This window comes from Poecilia mexicana, unplaced genomic scaffold, assembly GCF_051168715.1.
Source record: "Poecilia mexicana isolate PSO_F unplaced genomic scaffold, ASM5116871v1 scaffold_2, whole genome shotgun sequence".
NCBI lineage: Eukaryota > Metazoa > Chordata > Actinopteri > Cyprinodontiformes > Poeciliidae > Poecilia > Poecilia mexicana.
Window position 1 is genome coordinate 17296749 of NW_028263371.1, and position 12663 is coordinate 17309411.

General features: G+C 40.1%; 2 protein-coding genes across 8 annotated transcripts in view; both read left to right on the forward strand.

Moving 5' to 3' along the window:
* dgkh (diacylglycerol kinase, eta) overlaps nucleotides 1-9775 on the forward strand; it is a 62923-nt gene extending 53148 nt beyond the window's left edge. For 2 of the 6 annotated variants that reach the window (XM_014986767.2, XM_014986769.2), the window contains 3 exons: nucleotides 1671-1776; nucleotides 3067-3197; nucleotides 5125-9775. In XM_014986767.2, coding sequence (XP_014842253.2) covers nucleotides 1671-1776; nucleotides 3067-3197; nucleotides 5125-5211 — 324 coding nt within the window. In that variant the 3' untranslated portion in view covers nucleotides 5212-9775. Of the gene's footprint in view, nucleotides 1-1648; nucleotides 1777-3066; nucleotides 3198-5124 lie in introns of all 6 variants that reach the window. The other 4 variants (XM_088012150.1, XM_014986775.2, XM_088012159.1 and 1 more) reach the window with 3 other exon arrangements.
* Nucleotides 9776-9902: 127 nt separating this feature from the next.
* The window catches only part of akap11 (A-kinase anchoring protein 11), a 30272-nt gene continuing 27511 nt past the window's right edge, over nucleotides 9903-12663 (forward strand). For both annotated transcript variants that reach the window (XM_014986776.2, XM_014986778.2), the window contains exon 1: nucleotides 9903-11968. The gene's annotated coding sequence lies outside the window, so the exon portion shown is untranslated. The remainder of the gene's footprint in view (nucleotides 11969-12663) is intronic.

The following is a 12663-nucleotide window of genomic DNA, read 5'->3' on the forward strand; positions in this document are numbered from 1 at the left end:
AACCTTAAAAGCTTCACTGTGTAAATCCTGTTAACAACTTCAGAGCAATTTTTTTCCATTATAGCTCAACTTAAGCTGGATTTGTTCACCATAAGATTTAGTTACGTTAGAAATCGTTTTTTAACAGGTGATATATATGTGTGTGTGTGTGTGTGTGTGTGTGTGTGTGTGTGTGTGTGTGTGTGTGTGTGTGTGTGTGTGTGTGTGTGTGAAGTTATCTGGCTGAAGTTACTGTAACTTTGTAGCTCAGGGATCCATCTTAACCCAGTTAGTGTGAGTCTGGTCCTTAAGTCTTGGTCAGTGTCAGTCTGACACCTTGAGGTAACAGCGACACATTACAACCCGGTTCTAATGAAAACAGAACCAAACAGTCAGACTGTGAACTCTTTATAGTTGAGCTTATTTTAGCTAATCGTTGCCTAATATAAGCTAAAGTAATTGATTGCTCTATTCATTATTCTGGCAGGTAATATGTGAGAAAAATGGCATGTTCTGCAAATTTTTATTTTGACCGCTTAAGCCTATTTTACACAACATATATTTAAAAATGTGCAAAACAAATAAGTCAATTCCTTTTTAAGAAAGAAAATAAACATTTTATTTCCTAAGATGCAATCACAGCGTTCCTTTAGTGAACACTTAACCATTTATAACAAAGAATTCATCTGACAGCTGGCTTTTCTGTGTCTATATACTCAGGTTATTAAATTAGTTGATTATCAATTCATCAGTCGATTAATCGTTTCAGCCCCCAGTATTGTTTACATTTGTGTCCAGCAATAACAACTGGAAAGCTCGAAAACTGCTGGACATCCCTAACATTTAGTTTTTCTCTAAAACTGATGCACCTTTGCAGGTTATTTTGCTTTGAAAACGCAACGTTTCAGCTTTGACTTTCTGATTAGTGCAAGCCACTCCCTTCATAAATCACATAAATCACTGTTATTTTAAAAAAAGAAAAAAACTTCCTTGTCAAAATGGCCACATTTGGTTGATCATGATTGATTTTCCAAAAGCAATAAGAAAATAAGACATCAAAGTGGCGTGAAGACTTTTTATAGTCACTAGCTGCGTTTCCATTGACCAAATAATTGCGGCGATTGGACTTAAGAAAACAAACACGGCAATTTCAAAAAGGCTCCATTTTATTGATAAAACGCTTTTGCACTAGGATGAGGCGGCTTTTCAGCTGTATCAAAATTAGTATGTTTCGTAAAGCTGCAATGGCAACACTTTTTCACATCACACAAGTCATGTGATCAACCACCAGATGTTACTACTGGCAGAAAAAGACGAAGAAGAAGAAGACAGGAAGTGGCAGGAGGATGGCGGCGCAGCATGTTTTTTAACATCTTAGCATGTGAACAATCTTATTCACGTGTGACTGTGATTGCATTTCTTATTCAACAGAAACACTGCGATTGCAAAATTTTGTTTTTTCGACATTAGCGTAATATCGTCGACGTTTTGCTCAGAAACACAGCGAGTGTACGCTGCTGCCATGGATTGGGAAAAGGCTGCATCGGGCCCCATAAAGACAATGTTTCACGGTGCATCCCGCCCCTCCCCATCTAATTCTGCAGTCTTGCTAAAATGTAGCATTGCTCCAGAGAACAAGAGAGTTGAGTAGCTAAATGAAAGGCTATAGGTTGACTGTGCTTATGTACCAGGACCCCTCTCTGGGTTACGGCAAGAGGAACAGTCGCAGCAGCGTGTTCCGCATAGTGCCCAAGTTCAAGAAGGAGAAGGCCGCCAAGAAGACGAGCCCTCAGTCAGGTAGGGGCGCTCGCACCGTCACCTCTCTGAGCAGACGCACATACCTACAGCTGCTCAGGAAGGGTCAAAGGTCAACTAGCCCGAAGCATAACGTGGTGCTTCGGAGGCCGCGTTGCTTCCTTTAGATAAGGACGTGCATGAAATCGACACGTAGAGGTGGAAATGCTTGGTGACACAAACGGCGTGTGGTTGAGGTGTTACATCCCGAACCATCAACCTGCACCCCCACCCCTTCATTCATGCTCCCGTCCGGGTTTGTGGAAGAGCGGAGGTGATCCGGTTGAAGCTCGTCAGGCTGGATTGGTTGTCCAGACGGGTGGGGGGGGAGGGTCTTCCTGTCACCGCAGGCTGAACTTCCTGCAGACCACTCAGGCTTCTGCCTCCTCTCTCCTCCTCCGTCTTCTGTGTCCCAACCCCAGTTGATGCTAAGCCTGTCACAATAATCAATAAATCAGTTAGTCTCATGATGAACTAAAAAACATTTTCATGGTTCAGCGTTTTTCTCTTTTCTCTCTCTCTTTCTACCAAACACTGGATGACTGAAGTCTTCAGTCTGGTACTTTGGTCTCAATTTGTCCCTTTTTTTCTTTTTCTTTTAATCAGTTTAGTTTGCAGAGACCTGAGCTTCCATTTTGTTTGTTCCTTTTAGTTGTTTTCTTTATTTATTTTGAATATTCAAAATGTCTTCCAGTTCCAGTGTTAAATGTTTGTTAGCAGGTGAACTTGCATTATTATGGCATTATGACTATATTACTTGAAAATGGTCTCAAGACAACAATATTCTCGTTTATCGCAATAACTACTGGGACAATTTGTTATTGTGGCAGGCCTAGTTAAAGCATGACCCCCTCCCCCAGCCCTCCTTCATCTGCACTCACCCCAAACTCTCACCTGAAACAGAATGCATCCTTCTTAGCACCTATCAGCCTCTTCATCCTTTCCCTGCCAATCCGCCGCCACTGCATTTCTCTCCATCCTTCCTCTCTTCCTCACCTGTAATTTACCAGTTTGAGCCCGTCTGTGAGCTTTTCTCTCTCTGTGTATGTGTGTGTGTGTGTGTGTGTGTGTGTGTGTGTGTGTGTGTGTGTGCGTGTGTGTGTGTGTGTGTGTGTGTGTGTGTGTGTGTGTGTGTGCTTGTTTGTGACGCCATCTCCATGTGTGTGAGAAAGATTCTGGGTGAAATGAGTCAGAGATTCAGGTGAAGTGGTACCTGTGAGGCGCTCTGAGCCCCTCTCTGCTCTGCTTTGTGTCTGCATGTGTGTGTGTGTGTGCGGGTGTGTGTGTGAGTAGTGGAGAGGTGGGGCACAGAGGAGGTGGGCGTCTGGCTGGAACAGCTGAGTCTCGGGGAGTACAGAGACACCTTCATACGGCACGACATCCGAGGCTCAGAGCTGCTGCACCTGGAGAGGAGGGACCTGAAGGTAATCACACACACACATGCACACACGCACACACACACTGGTGTTTACATCTTGAAGTGAGTCCGACAATCAGCTCTTCCTGTCTCCTGCCGATGTGCTGCTTCTCTATGGCTCTGTGGCCTGTCCCATGTCTCCCTGCTGCATCGCTCTGCTTGGCTTCCACTGTCTGGTGTTGCTCGGTGATAAGACCTGCTAACCCACTAACACTGTGTTTACTGACCAAGAGGGAAGCAGAAGACGCTGGGGGGGGGATTCAAGCCTAGCTTGAGCGACTTGTTGAAGACCACAGTCTGATGACCTGTGATGTTTAAAGGGGCAGCATTGTGTAAAATCATCTGTTTTGAGCTTCACGTCGTGTAACAGTGTTTTTCGCTCATCAACAACATACCTGGAGTGTTGCCTTGACTCTTTCATGGATGTCTGAGAAATCCTTCATGGCAACAATTCAGCTGTGCAAAAACGCCTGGTTGGACTGAGCAGCTCCTCCTAAAACACAAAGACGTATCGTCACATCAAATTTAACATGAACCGATAATGTAAAGGGTGATTCTGTTAAATATCTGACAGCCAGATGACTGTTTTTTACTTTTGACCATTCATATTTTTGTTAATTTACAGGTTCATCGTGTTTTAGGTCTCTGACTCTAGTTGCTTCACTGTACTGAATGAAAAATGTCTTATAGGATTTTTGTTTTGCTCTACTTCTGTTCAAATTCTTTAGTGTACAAACTAAATTATAATCCATACTCTAAAATGTTTTTGTATTATTATCTTGTGTATAAAGCAGAGTTTCTCTCTTCTAAAGGGGCCTTTAGTCTGGTATGTGATCAGTCCTGCTTGAAAAAACCCTAAAAATACAAAAAAAAAACAAAATAATGCTTTCAGGTTTGGATAAAAAATGGGGGGAAAGAGATTATTTCATATCCAACTTTTAAAAGATGAAAATACATGAATAAAACCTGGCATCAGTCTAAGATGTGATCTCACTTTCTGCTTCTGGTTTTCAAAAAACCAGTAAAGAACCAAATCCAGCACCAGGACTGAAACCCAATCAGTCGTCCTCGTGTCACGGTTAACTTTTCCTTTTTAGGGAAGTTGGTTTTGTGTCTGAGAAATAATAAACTGATGTTCATTGTTTCTCATGTTTATTGTTTTAAAGTGATGCTGACACACATTATGAGTGTTTATGTAGTTAAAAAAAAGTCTAGTTAAAAATGTACAGAATTTGTTTCTTTAAATGTCCTGTATTGGACAATTTTGAGTCTAGAAACTTTGGAATGTTCTATCCTAAAATGACTTGGGATCAAGAAAAGCACTCGCTCCTAGGATGTACTTTCTAGTTCATGAAATGTGTCAATAGCTGCGTTTCCATTATGAATGCACACAAAACTTTGTTGATGTTCCGTTAATGTAAAAAAAAAAAAAAAAAAAAACACAATTTCAGAACTGTGGTGTTTTCATTAAATAAGAAACATGATCAAAACCACACGCAAATCATTTTGTTCATGCAGTAAGTCATTAAGGAACAGGCCTACCACTTCCTGTCGTCTTTGTCTTTTCCACCGGTGGCAACATCCGGCTGTTGGTCATGTGACTCGTGTGATGCGAGAAAGTGTTTCTGCTGGACTTCTGTGAAAAACCTCCACCTCCAATCGCAAAAGCTTACTTTTTTTTTTTTTTTTTTTTTAAATTGGCATGTTTCCATTGAGCTAATTTTTGGAATTCCTATTTTTCAACGTTATGGTCCATGGAAACGCAGTCATTGTTGCAGAGCAGGTCTTCCTTTGTTCTGTAGCGGTAGCGTTTTGCAACTTTACACACACAATAGGAAATAGGAGCCATAGAAATCCCCAACAGCTCCTCATACTAGCTTGTCTTTGGTCACAGTGCTTGACTTCTTCTGTTTTGTCTCCTTGTTGGATCTCAGGATCTGGGGATATCGAAAGTGGGTCATATGAAGAGAATCCTCCAGGGAACTAAGGAGCTGGCCAAGGTCTCCATGGTTGACCTTTAACCTGGGAGCAATAACTGCCAGAGAGGGGGAAGCCACATATTCCCCCCCTAACGTGGGAGTTTGGGAGCACCGTAGGCAGAGAGAGAGAGGAGACGGGTATTCAAGTGGAGCCGGCTTTAACCGCACACCGTGAGCGCCTTCGTGACGGTGCAGATGGGACCAGGACGTGCGAGTGTGCCCCTGTGTGCGCGTGTGTGTGCGTGTTCGTGCTGCGGTGCCAACATGACAGTCCAGAAAGCTGAGGAAAGTTCAAAGTGGAAGTCAAGAATCTTCATAGCAAAAAAAAAAAGAAAAAAAAAAGCCATTTCAAAGTTAATAACCACTCATAGCACACTATCAGGTATGCAAGAATCCATATTAATAACTAGTTGTCTGATGAACTAGTAGCATAACTAAGACTTCCATGAGTTCGGAGTTCACTTTGAGTTGGAGTTGAGCGTTGAGATGAATCTTGAGCATTGAAGCAACCGTCGGGATTTCTGCCGAAGCAGAAAAACAAACATCTCCATCTGCCGTCGGGGCGCGGTCGCATGCTACACTCGCTAAACTTTTAAGTATCTTTAACTGCATGATTAGTGTCTTGATTTTTTTGGTGTGCAAGATAACACTTGAAGAAGTTTTACATGTCTTATTAAGTATTACGATGCCATTGTTACTACTGAAACCAAGATGGTGTGCTTTTTTTTTTTTTCCTCTCGCTCGATTTAATTTATTTTTGCTAGCATGACTATAACGTGTCAAAGATTTCTGTCAAGTGCCATACTTTGGGTCATTTGTTGTAAAACGTGCTTTACGGCGGTCATCATAGGAAGATGAACGACGAGGTAGGAATCGGTGGAGTTGTTGTCCGTGGATGTGAAAACAGAACCAAAGTGAATGTTGGAGGAAAACCTGATGGTTTTGTTTCGAGGACCACAAGGGGTCTCACTTCCACTCAGACTGGGGCTAACAGTTTCCAAGGAGACGCTGCTGGTCAGGGACCAGACAAATATATTATAGTGTTGCTCAGTTTTTTTGTTTTTTTTTGTTTGTGTGTTTTGTTGTTAGGAATACCTAAAAGGCACTTTTCACATCTTGCTTTATGCAAGTGCAAATCTTCATATCATTACATTGATTAAAAACAACAACAAAAAAATCACCTCAACTTTGTATCTTTTGGCAGTTTTAACTAATGCAAGATAGCAATTAGGTAACCAGTTTTGAATATGTAACGAAGCAGTTGATCTTCTATTTCCACGTTGATAGAAACTTTTTCCTATTAGTTTCTTTAAGGTCGATGGCATTACAGGGTATATTTCTAGAAGTGATGCTAGGTTTGTACATACTTATGCACTGTACATATGGTAAACAAGTGGATGCAAACGATGTTTGTAAGTGTTGTAGCGTTATGCATTTTGTAGTTTTGCTGACTTGGCATGCATTCGTGAAGAGCTCCCCCTTTTGGACAGAGTGTAAAACACCTTAAACAGTCGTGCATTGCTGATTTTGTTCTGCTCTCTTGTACATGTTAACTTTGTTGTATTCTAATGATGGTGCAATATCTGATCTCTTGTTTTGTTTTTCTCTCTTAAACTTTGCAAAATGATCTCTATCTGTGTGAGGGGGGGGACATCTAAAACTTGTGTTTTTATTTCTGTTTATGGTTTTTGGTTTCTATATTTTGTTAGTCTGGGAGAATTTTTAAAGTTTGACCCCACAGCTGTTTCTTACATGCTCCAGACTTCTTCCAGTGGTTGATTTGTTTGTAGATTCGCTCCTCTGTGCTTCCAAGATGATACTCTAATAAGACTGTCTGTGAATGGATTGACTAGGCAGACGTGACTGTTGTGTTATCACGTATCATAATGTTTGTTTGTGCATTTGTCTGCACAGACAGTTAGTAGCCTGACATGCAAGCAGTTGTATAAGTTCAGCTGCAAAACAATCCATATTTTTGCCTCCTTTTTTGGGGGGGGGGGGGTGGCGGGGGGGGGCTTTTCCTTAAAAAACGAATCAATATTTTGCAGGTTATCACACCCTGTTAGATTTGCACATTCAAATGCATTCGACCCTTCATTTCAGGCCTATAAGACATTATGAAAGAGCAGAGGAAGACAGACAATAAAGCTTGTTTCATTTCTTCCAATGCAGCCTGACATTTGATAACTGAGGCTAGGGAATAATCGTTGGTAATTTTAGCTTTGCAGTAGCTGCGTTTCCATTACAAATGTGCGCAAAACTGTGTTGGTATTTCGCTGAAGTCAAGTCGTAGTTGCGGTGTTTCCTTTAAATAAGACACACAATTAAAATCCCACCTGAATAAGACCGTTCACGTCATTAAAGAACCATTCTGCGCCATCACCCTCCTGCTACCTCCTGTCATCTTCTTTGTCATTTCCACCAGTAGTAACGTCTGGATGTTGATCACATGACTCGTGTGATGCGAAAAAAGTGTTTCCATTGCGGTTTCATGAAATACACTAATTTCACTACGGTGGCGTAACCACCTCATCCTAGCTCAAAAACTTTTCTTTTCGAAAAACTTGAGTTTTTTCAAAATTGTAGTGTTTCCATTAATTGAATTAATTTTTTCTATCCCAGTTTGCGTAACTATATGATCAATGGAAACATAGCTAGTGTAGCCCTTTTAGCTGATATTACGCTTACAGTGTCTTACAGTGCAATTCATACCACTTGGTGCCACAGCCTTCAATGTACTTCAGTTGTTTCTGATAAGTGTGGCATGCATTACTATTTTGCCTTCGTGAGTCAATATTCATGGAGGACCACTTTCGGTGACCTAAAGATTCAAAATCTTGCAAATTCTTCTTATCAAAACAACTCAAATTCTGTCAAATTGGATGGATGGAGAAATTTTTTAAGCCTCCAATTTTTAAATCTTGGATTTAGATGTGGACTTTTGCTAGGCCGTTTTAACACATGGATTTATTGTCACCTTGGATGTGTCTTCTGACAAAGTCTCACCTCTCAAGTCTTTTGCAGTTATTTCCCGTCTCGATCCATCTTTTCATCAACTATGGCTAGTTTCTCTTTCCCTGCTGATGAAAACATCGCCAATCCATGATGCTGCCACCACCATGTTTCACTATGGGGTCGGTGTTTACAGGGTTGCGTATATCGTTAGTTTTCAACACATATATGCCAAACAGCTCTGAGCAGAGTTTGTTAAAGTTTTTACTCTTAGCTTACTTTTGTGGGAAATTGGTTGCATGTTATTGTATTTTAGAGGCATCAGACTTAAAAGGGGTGAGTAAAAATGCATGCAAACACTTTCTAAATTTTTATTCATATAAACAAAATCTGCTATAAAACATAATCATTTTAATTTTCTTTGCACTCTGCAGTTATGTGCTACTGAGCGTTAGTTCGCCACATAAAATCTTATTAAAAGGCATTGAAGTTTGTGGCAGAAATGTAATTAATCATGTAAAAACCTAAACAGTATGAATTGTTTTGTAAAGTACTTTCTGCATTTAATGTAGGTAGGTGAAAAAAAAAAAAAAAAAAAAACCGCTGTTTTGAGGGACCGCACGCCCCCAAAAAGTGACTGAATGCATCATCGTGTGTTATCTGTAACATCCCACAAGGGGGCGATCTAATACACGTCAACTCTCAAAAGCAGGCAGCTGAAGCTCTCGACAGTTTCTTACAGCGACAATCAGTTCGGTTGACCGTGGAGCTCCTCACTGATTTGAACACAAAATCGAACCAGATTTAATCTTTAAAGACATAAATATGTGTATTATTTTCTTATCATGCTGCCAAAGATATTAGTTTTATGAGAACTGACATCCCATTGCAGTGCTAGTCCTTGATAAGGGATCACTTAAAGCCTCTCTACGCCGGACGCCAGGCGAGTTCTGAAACACTCCGTCGCTGTTTTAGACCAGAGAGTTCTCCTCTTTAATATTTAACAGTGGAAGTCAGTAGCCACTGTCCTCCCATGCTGGGTTTCCTACTGGTTTGTAAATAATGCTGCAAACTGCCTTTTTTTTTTTTTTTTTTTTTTTTTACCAAAACCAACTGAACCCACGCGGATCTGTAAAAATCAAATGAACACGTCGTCTTTTTTTCTTTTCTTTTCTTTTTTTTTTTTTTTTTTTTGCTGTGTGCGTGTGAGTATGTGTTTTTAAGTGACGGGAGAAAAGAAAAGTGAGTTTCATTTGTTTACATAACGTTTACAATCGCACAGGTTTCCTTTGTAAGACTATATATGTAGCTACAGACAATATTTGCATACTTATTGCCTAAGGTTTAATGATATAACGTGTATTGTGTTTTCACAGTTGGAATATAATGTTACAGTTCTCACCTGTATTACTTATCTGGATGATTTTGGTAAAGTAGTTGATCATTTTTATGACTACTATAAGTGACTGTTTTCTGTGCCTTTTTATGGTTAGAATGCATGGGTACCTATTTATTACAACTTGGAGTCACTGAGATGTGTATTTTTGTATTCGGAATAAATAAATGATTCAGCCCTTGTTGTACATTTTAAGGTGCCTTGAATCAGGCCACCTGTTCATATCTCTCTTCTTCAATAAAACCAAATACATATGCAGTGTGTTTCTGTCTCCTTCTGGTGTGACACGTGACCAGGAAAATAATTGAAGTTTTTTTTTATTATTGTTGTTATTATACAAGTAGAACTAGCAGGTTATGCTCTAGATGTTGCAGATATCAGCAGCTTTAAAGATACAGTCCACTGGGCTGTACTCTTTTTTTTAACAAATGTAATCTGACAATTAAAACAGGTAGATGACACTGTATGGGTTAACACTGCTTCACAAAGTTTTTAAAAAGTATGATTAAGGGGGAAAAAAACATCTTGTTCTGCTTTGTCTGTATTTGAGTTGATGACATCACAAGAGATACAAAACTGGAACTGATCATTATTGGACTCTGTCGTCTTGACAACTCAATGATCAATTTTGACGCCTTTCAGATGTAGACCAGTCATTTTTAGTGAAATGGTCTTAGCCCCGCCCACTAAGATAATTAGTAAAGCTGAGAAATAAAATGTTTAGATTATTAGTATTATGTAAAAGAAGATCATCATGTTATAATGCATCGTGTTATAATGTTACTCCCTTGACTTACCTGAAGTGTTGATTTGATTCCTTATTTCATGTTTGAGAAATCATTTAATCTCAAAAGAACTCTGATCAGTTGCCTGTTACTTTACGCTGTGCAATCAGAATCATTAGATTAAATCTTTCTTTAGGGCCCAGTGTTAGAACATGTCTTTTTTTTTTCTTCTAATTTCCAAGAAGCTTAAACCCAGCAAAGAATTCTTGAAGTTTTAAATATTTTCAGTGTCGATGTGCTGGCAGTAAGCAAAAGTTTCCATAAAATGTGGTTTTGGGAGGGTTTTGTGGACGGGGGAGGGAAAGGGGACGGTATATTTCCAAGGTAAATTAAAAACAGACTTCATCACTGTGACAATACAACTGGAAACAAGTTTGTGAGTTTGTGAAGGTAGGCACAGGCTCTCTGAATTAAAAATAAAATAAAATACATGTCAGGACAAAGCAAAAAAAAAAAAAAAAAAAAATCCTCTGGTGCCAGTATGTCAAATACATAAAATATTCAGCTAAATACTTGTAGTTTATTTCTCTGTCTTGTGGGTCTCTTGGCTGCTTCTTTCTCTCACCTTCACCATGTCTTGGTAGGTTTGCAGTTGCAAATAATTAATCAGTTCTCTGGGACATGATTTTGATCTATAACCGTACTTTAAACTCCTGTGCTATACTTCATCCTGCTGTTTTGTTCTCTAACTCTTCTGAGGTTATTAAAGAACAGCTAGATGTATAATGACATTCAATCACATATCCAGGCTATCCTTTTTCAGAATTTTATTTCTGAAAAAAGAAGAACAATTTTCAAACTCTCCTTTCCTTCTTTATTCCATTTATGCTCTATCCACTTAATGTCCCAATAAAATACATTGGCATTTCTGGTTAAAACTAAGTGTGAAGATGCAAACGCTTAAACCACCCTTAATATATTCGCTATTCTACTTCCTAGCAGCTAGATTTTGTAATATTTTTTGAGTTTATCTCAAAGTTTTAGGTTTCTTTCACGCAGCTCCTTCGTGTTTGTTAAGTCTATGTAGCAAGTTCATGAAGAGGAAAACAAAAAGAAACGAAAGTATGAGATAATCCCAATTATTCCTTTTTATATTCTAAGTGATTAAATGCATTGCCTCGCTTATTAACCCTTCATGTAGATGTATTATTCACAAAATATCACGAAAAAAATTAACAGTGTTGAAGTTGAGTGATGTACACTCATTCAAGTTGCCATGTTTCAGAACGCGAGTAATTCTACTTTTTTATATTGCTCAAATTTCTCGATTTTTGATTATTTTTGTCCTACACAGTGCGATATCTTTCTTTGAATCTGGGTTCTACTTGTGATGCCTGACTTTTGTTTTCATGGGAAGACTATGGAAAGACTGCAATAGGCCGTGAATGTGAAGCTCGGTTCGATTGTGGGAGCCATTTCGTTCGGTCTTGAATGAGTGAACGGTATAAGTTTGCCTTTAGAAAAAACAAATTAGTTCCAATTTTACATAATAAAATATTGCAAACGTTTTTACAATATTTCAGCCGTAGAGTCCGGCTCTGGTTTGACATGGTGGGTCACGTTGTCACGTTGAGATTGAAAAAAATCCAAAACAGTCGGATCGTTCCCGGACCGCCCATCAAAGTCAGCGGCTCCCGTCAGCGCTGCTGGAGTCCGACGCTGAGAGGTGAGGCGGGGTGGCTTTATAACACAACACGGACTTGTTAAACATTAACAGATAATAGCTGCGTATTGTTGAAAGAGAGTTAACTGAATGCATGTCAATGTCACCGTCGTTTCTGTGACTAGCTAGTCAGGGTTGTTAGGGTGACAAACCGGAGCCGACCGCGGCCTGCCTGCTTCTGCTGCTAGCTTCATGATTGACAGCTTGTCACCTCCCAAGGAGCCTCTCTCTGAAGTGGACTGTTGTCATTTTATATGTACTTAAGGTCTGTTTGAATCTGTATACATATATATGTGTGTGTGTGTGTGTACGTATAATGTGCTGCCGCTAGCACGCTGGCTAAGCTTTTACGTGCTGTGGCCGTGAGAATCACCATCAGCATCCTCAGTGAGGCTCCTCTGTGGCCTTGCTGGCTGCCGCTTCCTGACCCGGGAGCAGGAACAGATATGCGGCTGGTCCTCCTGCGAACAGCCGGCCTGCTCTGGTGGTAGCTTCCCGTGTAGCCACGGGATGATTGTATCAATTTGGTGTCCTGGTCATAATGCGCTGCGGTTATAGCAGGGCTGTCGCAGTGTGTATTTTCTTTACTACACCATAGTTGTTACTGACGGGACAACCTCCTCTTTTCCACACCCTCACCGTCTGCTTCAGTGGCATCATCTCTGAGTGTTTCTAACAGACTGCAGCTAATAGTGGCT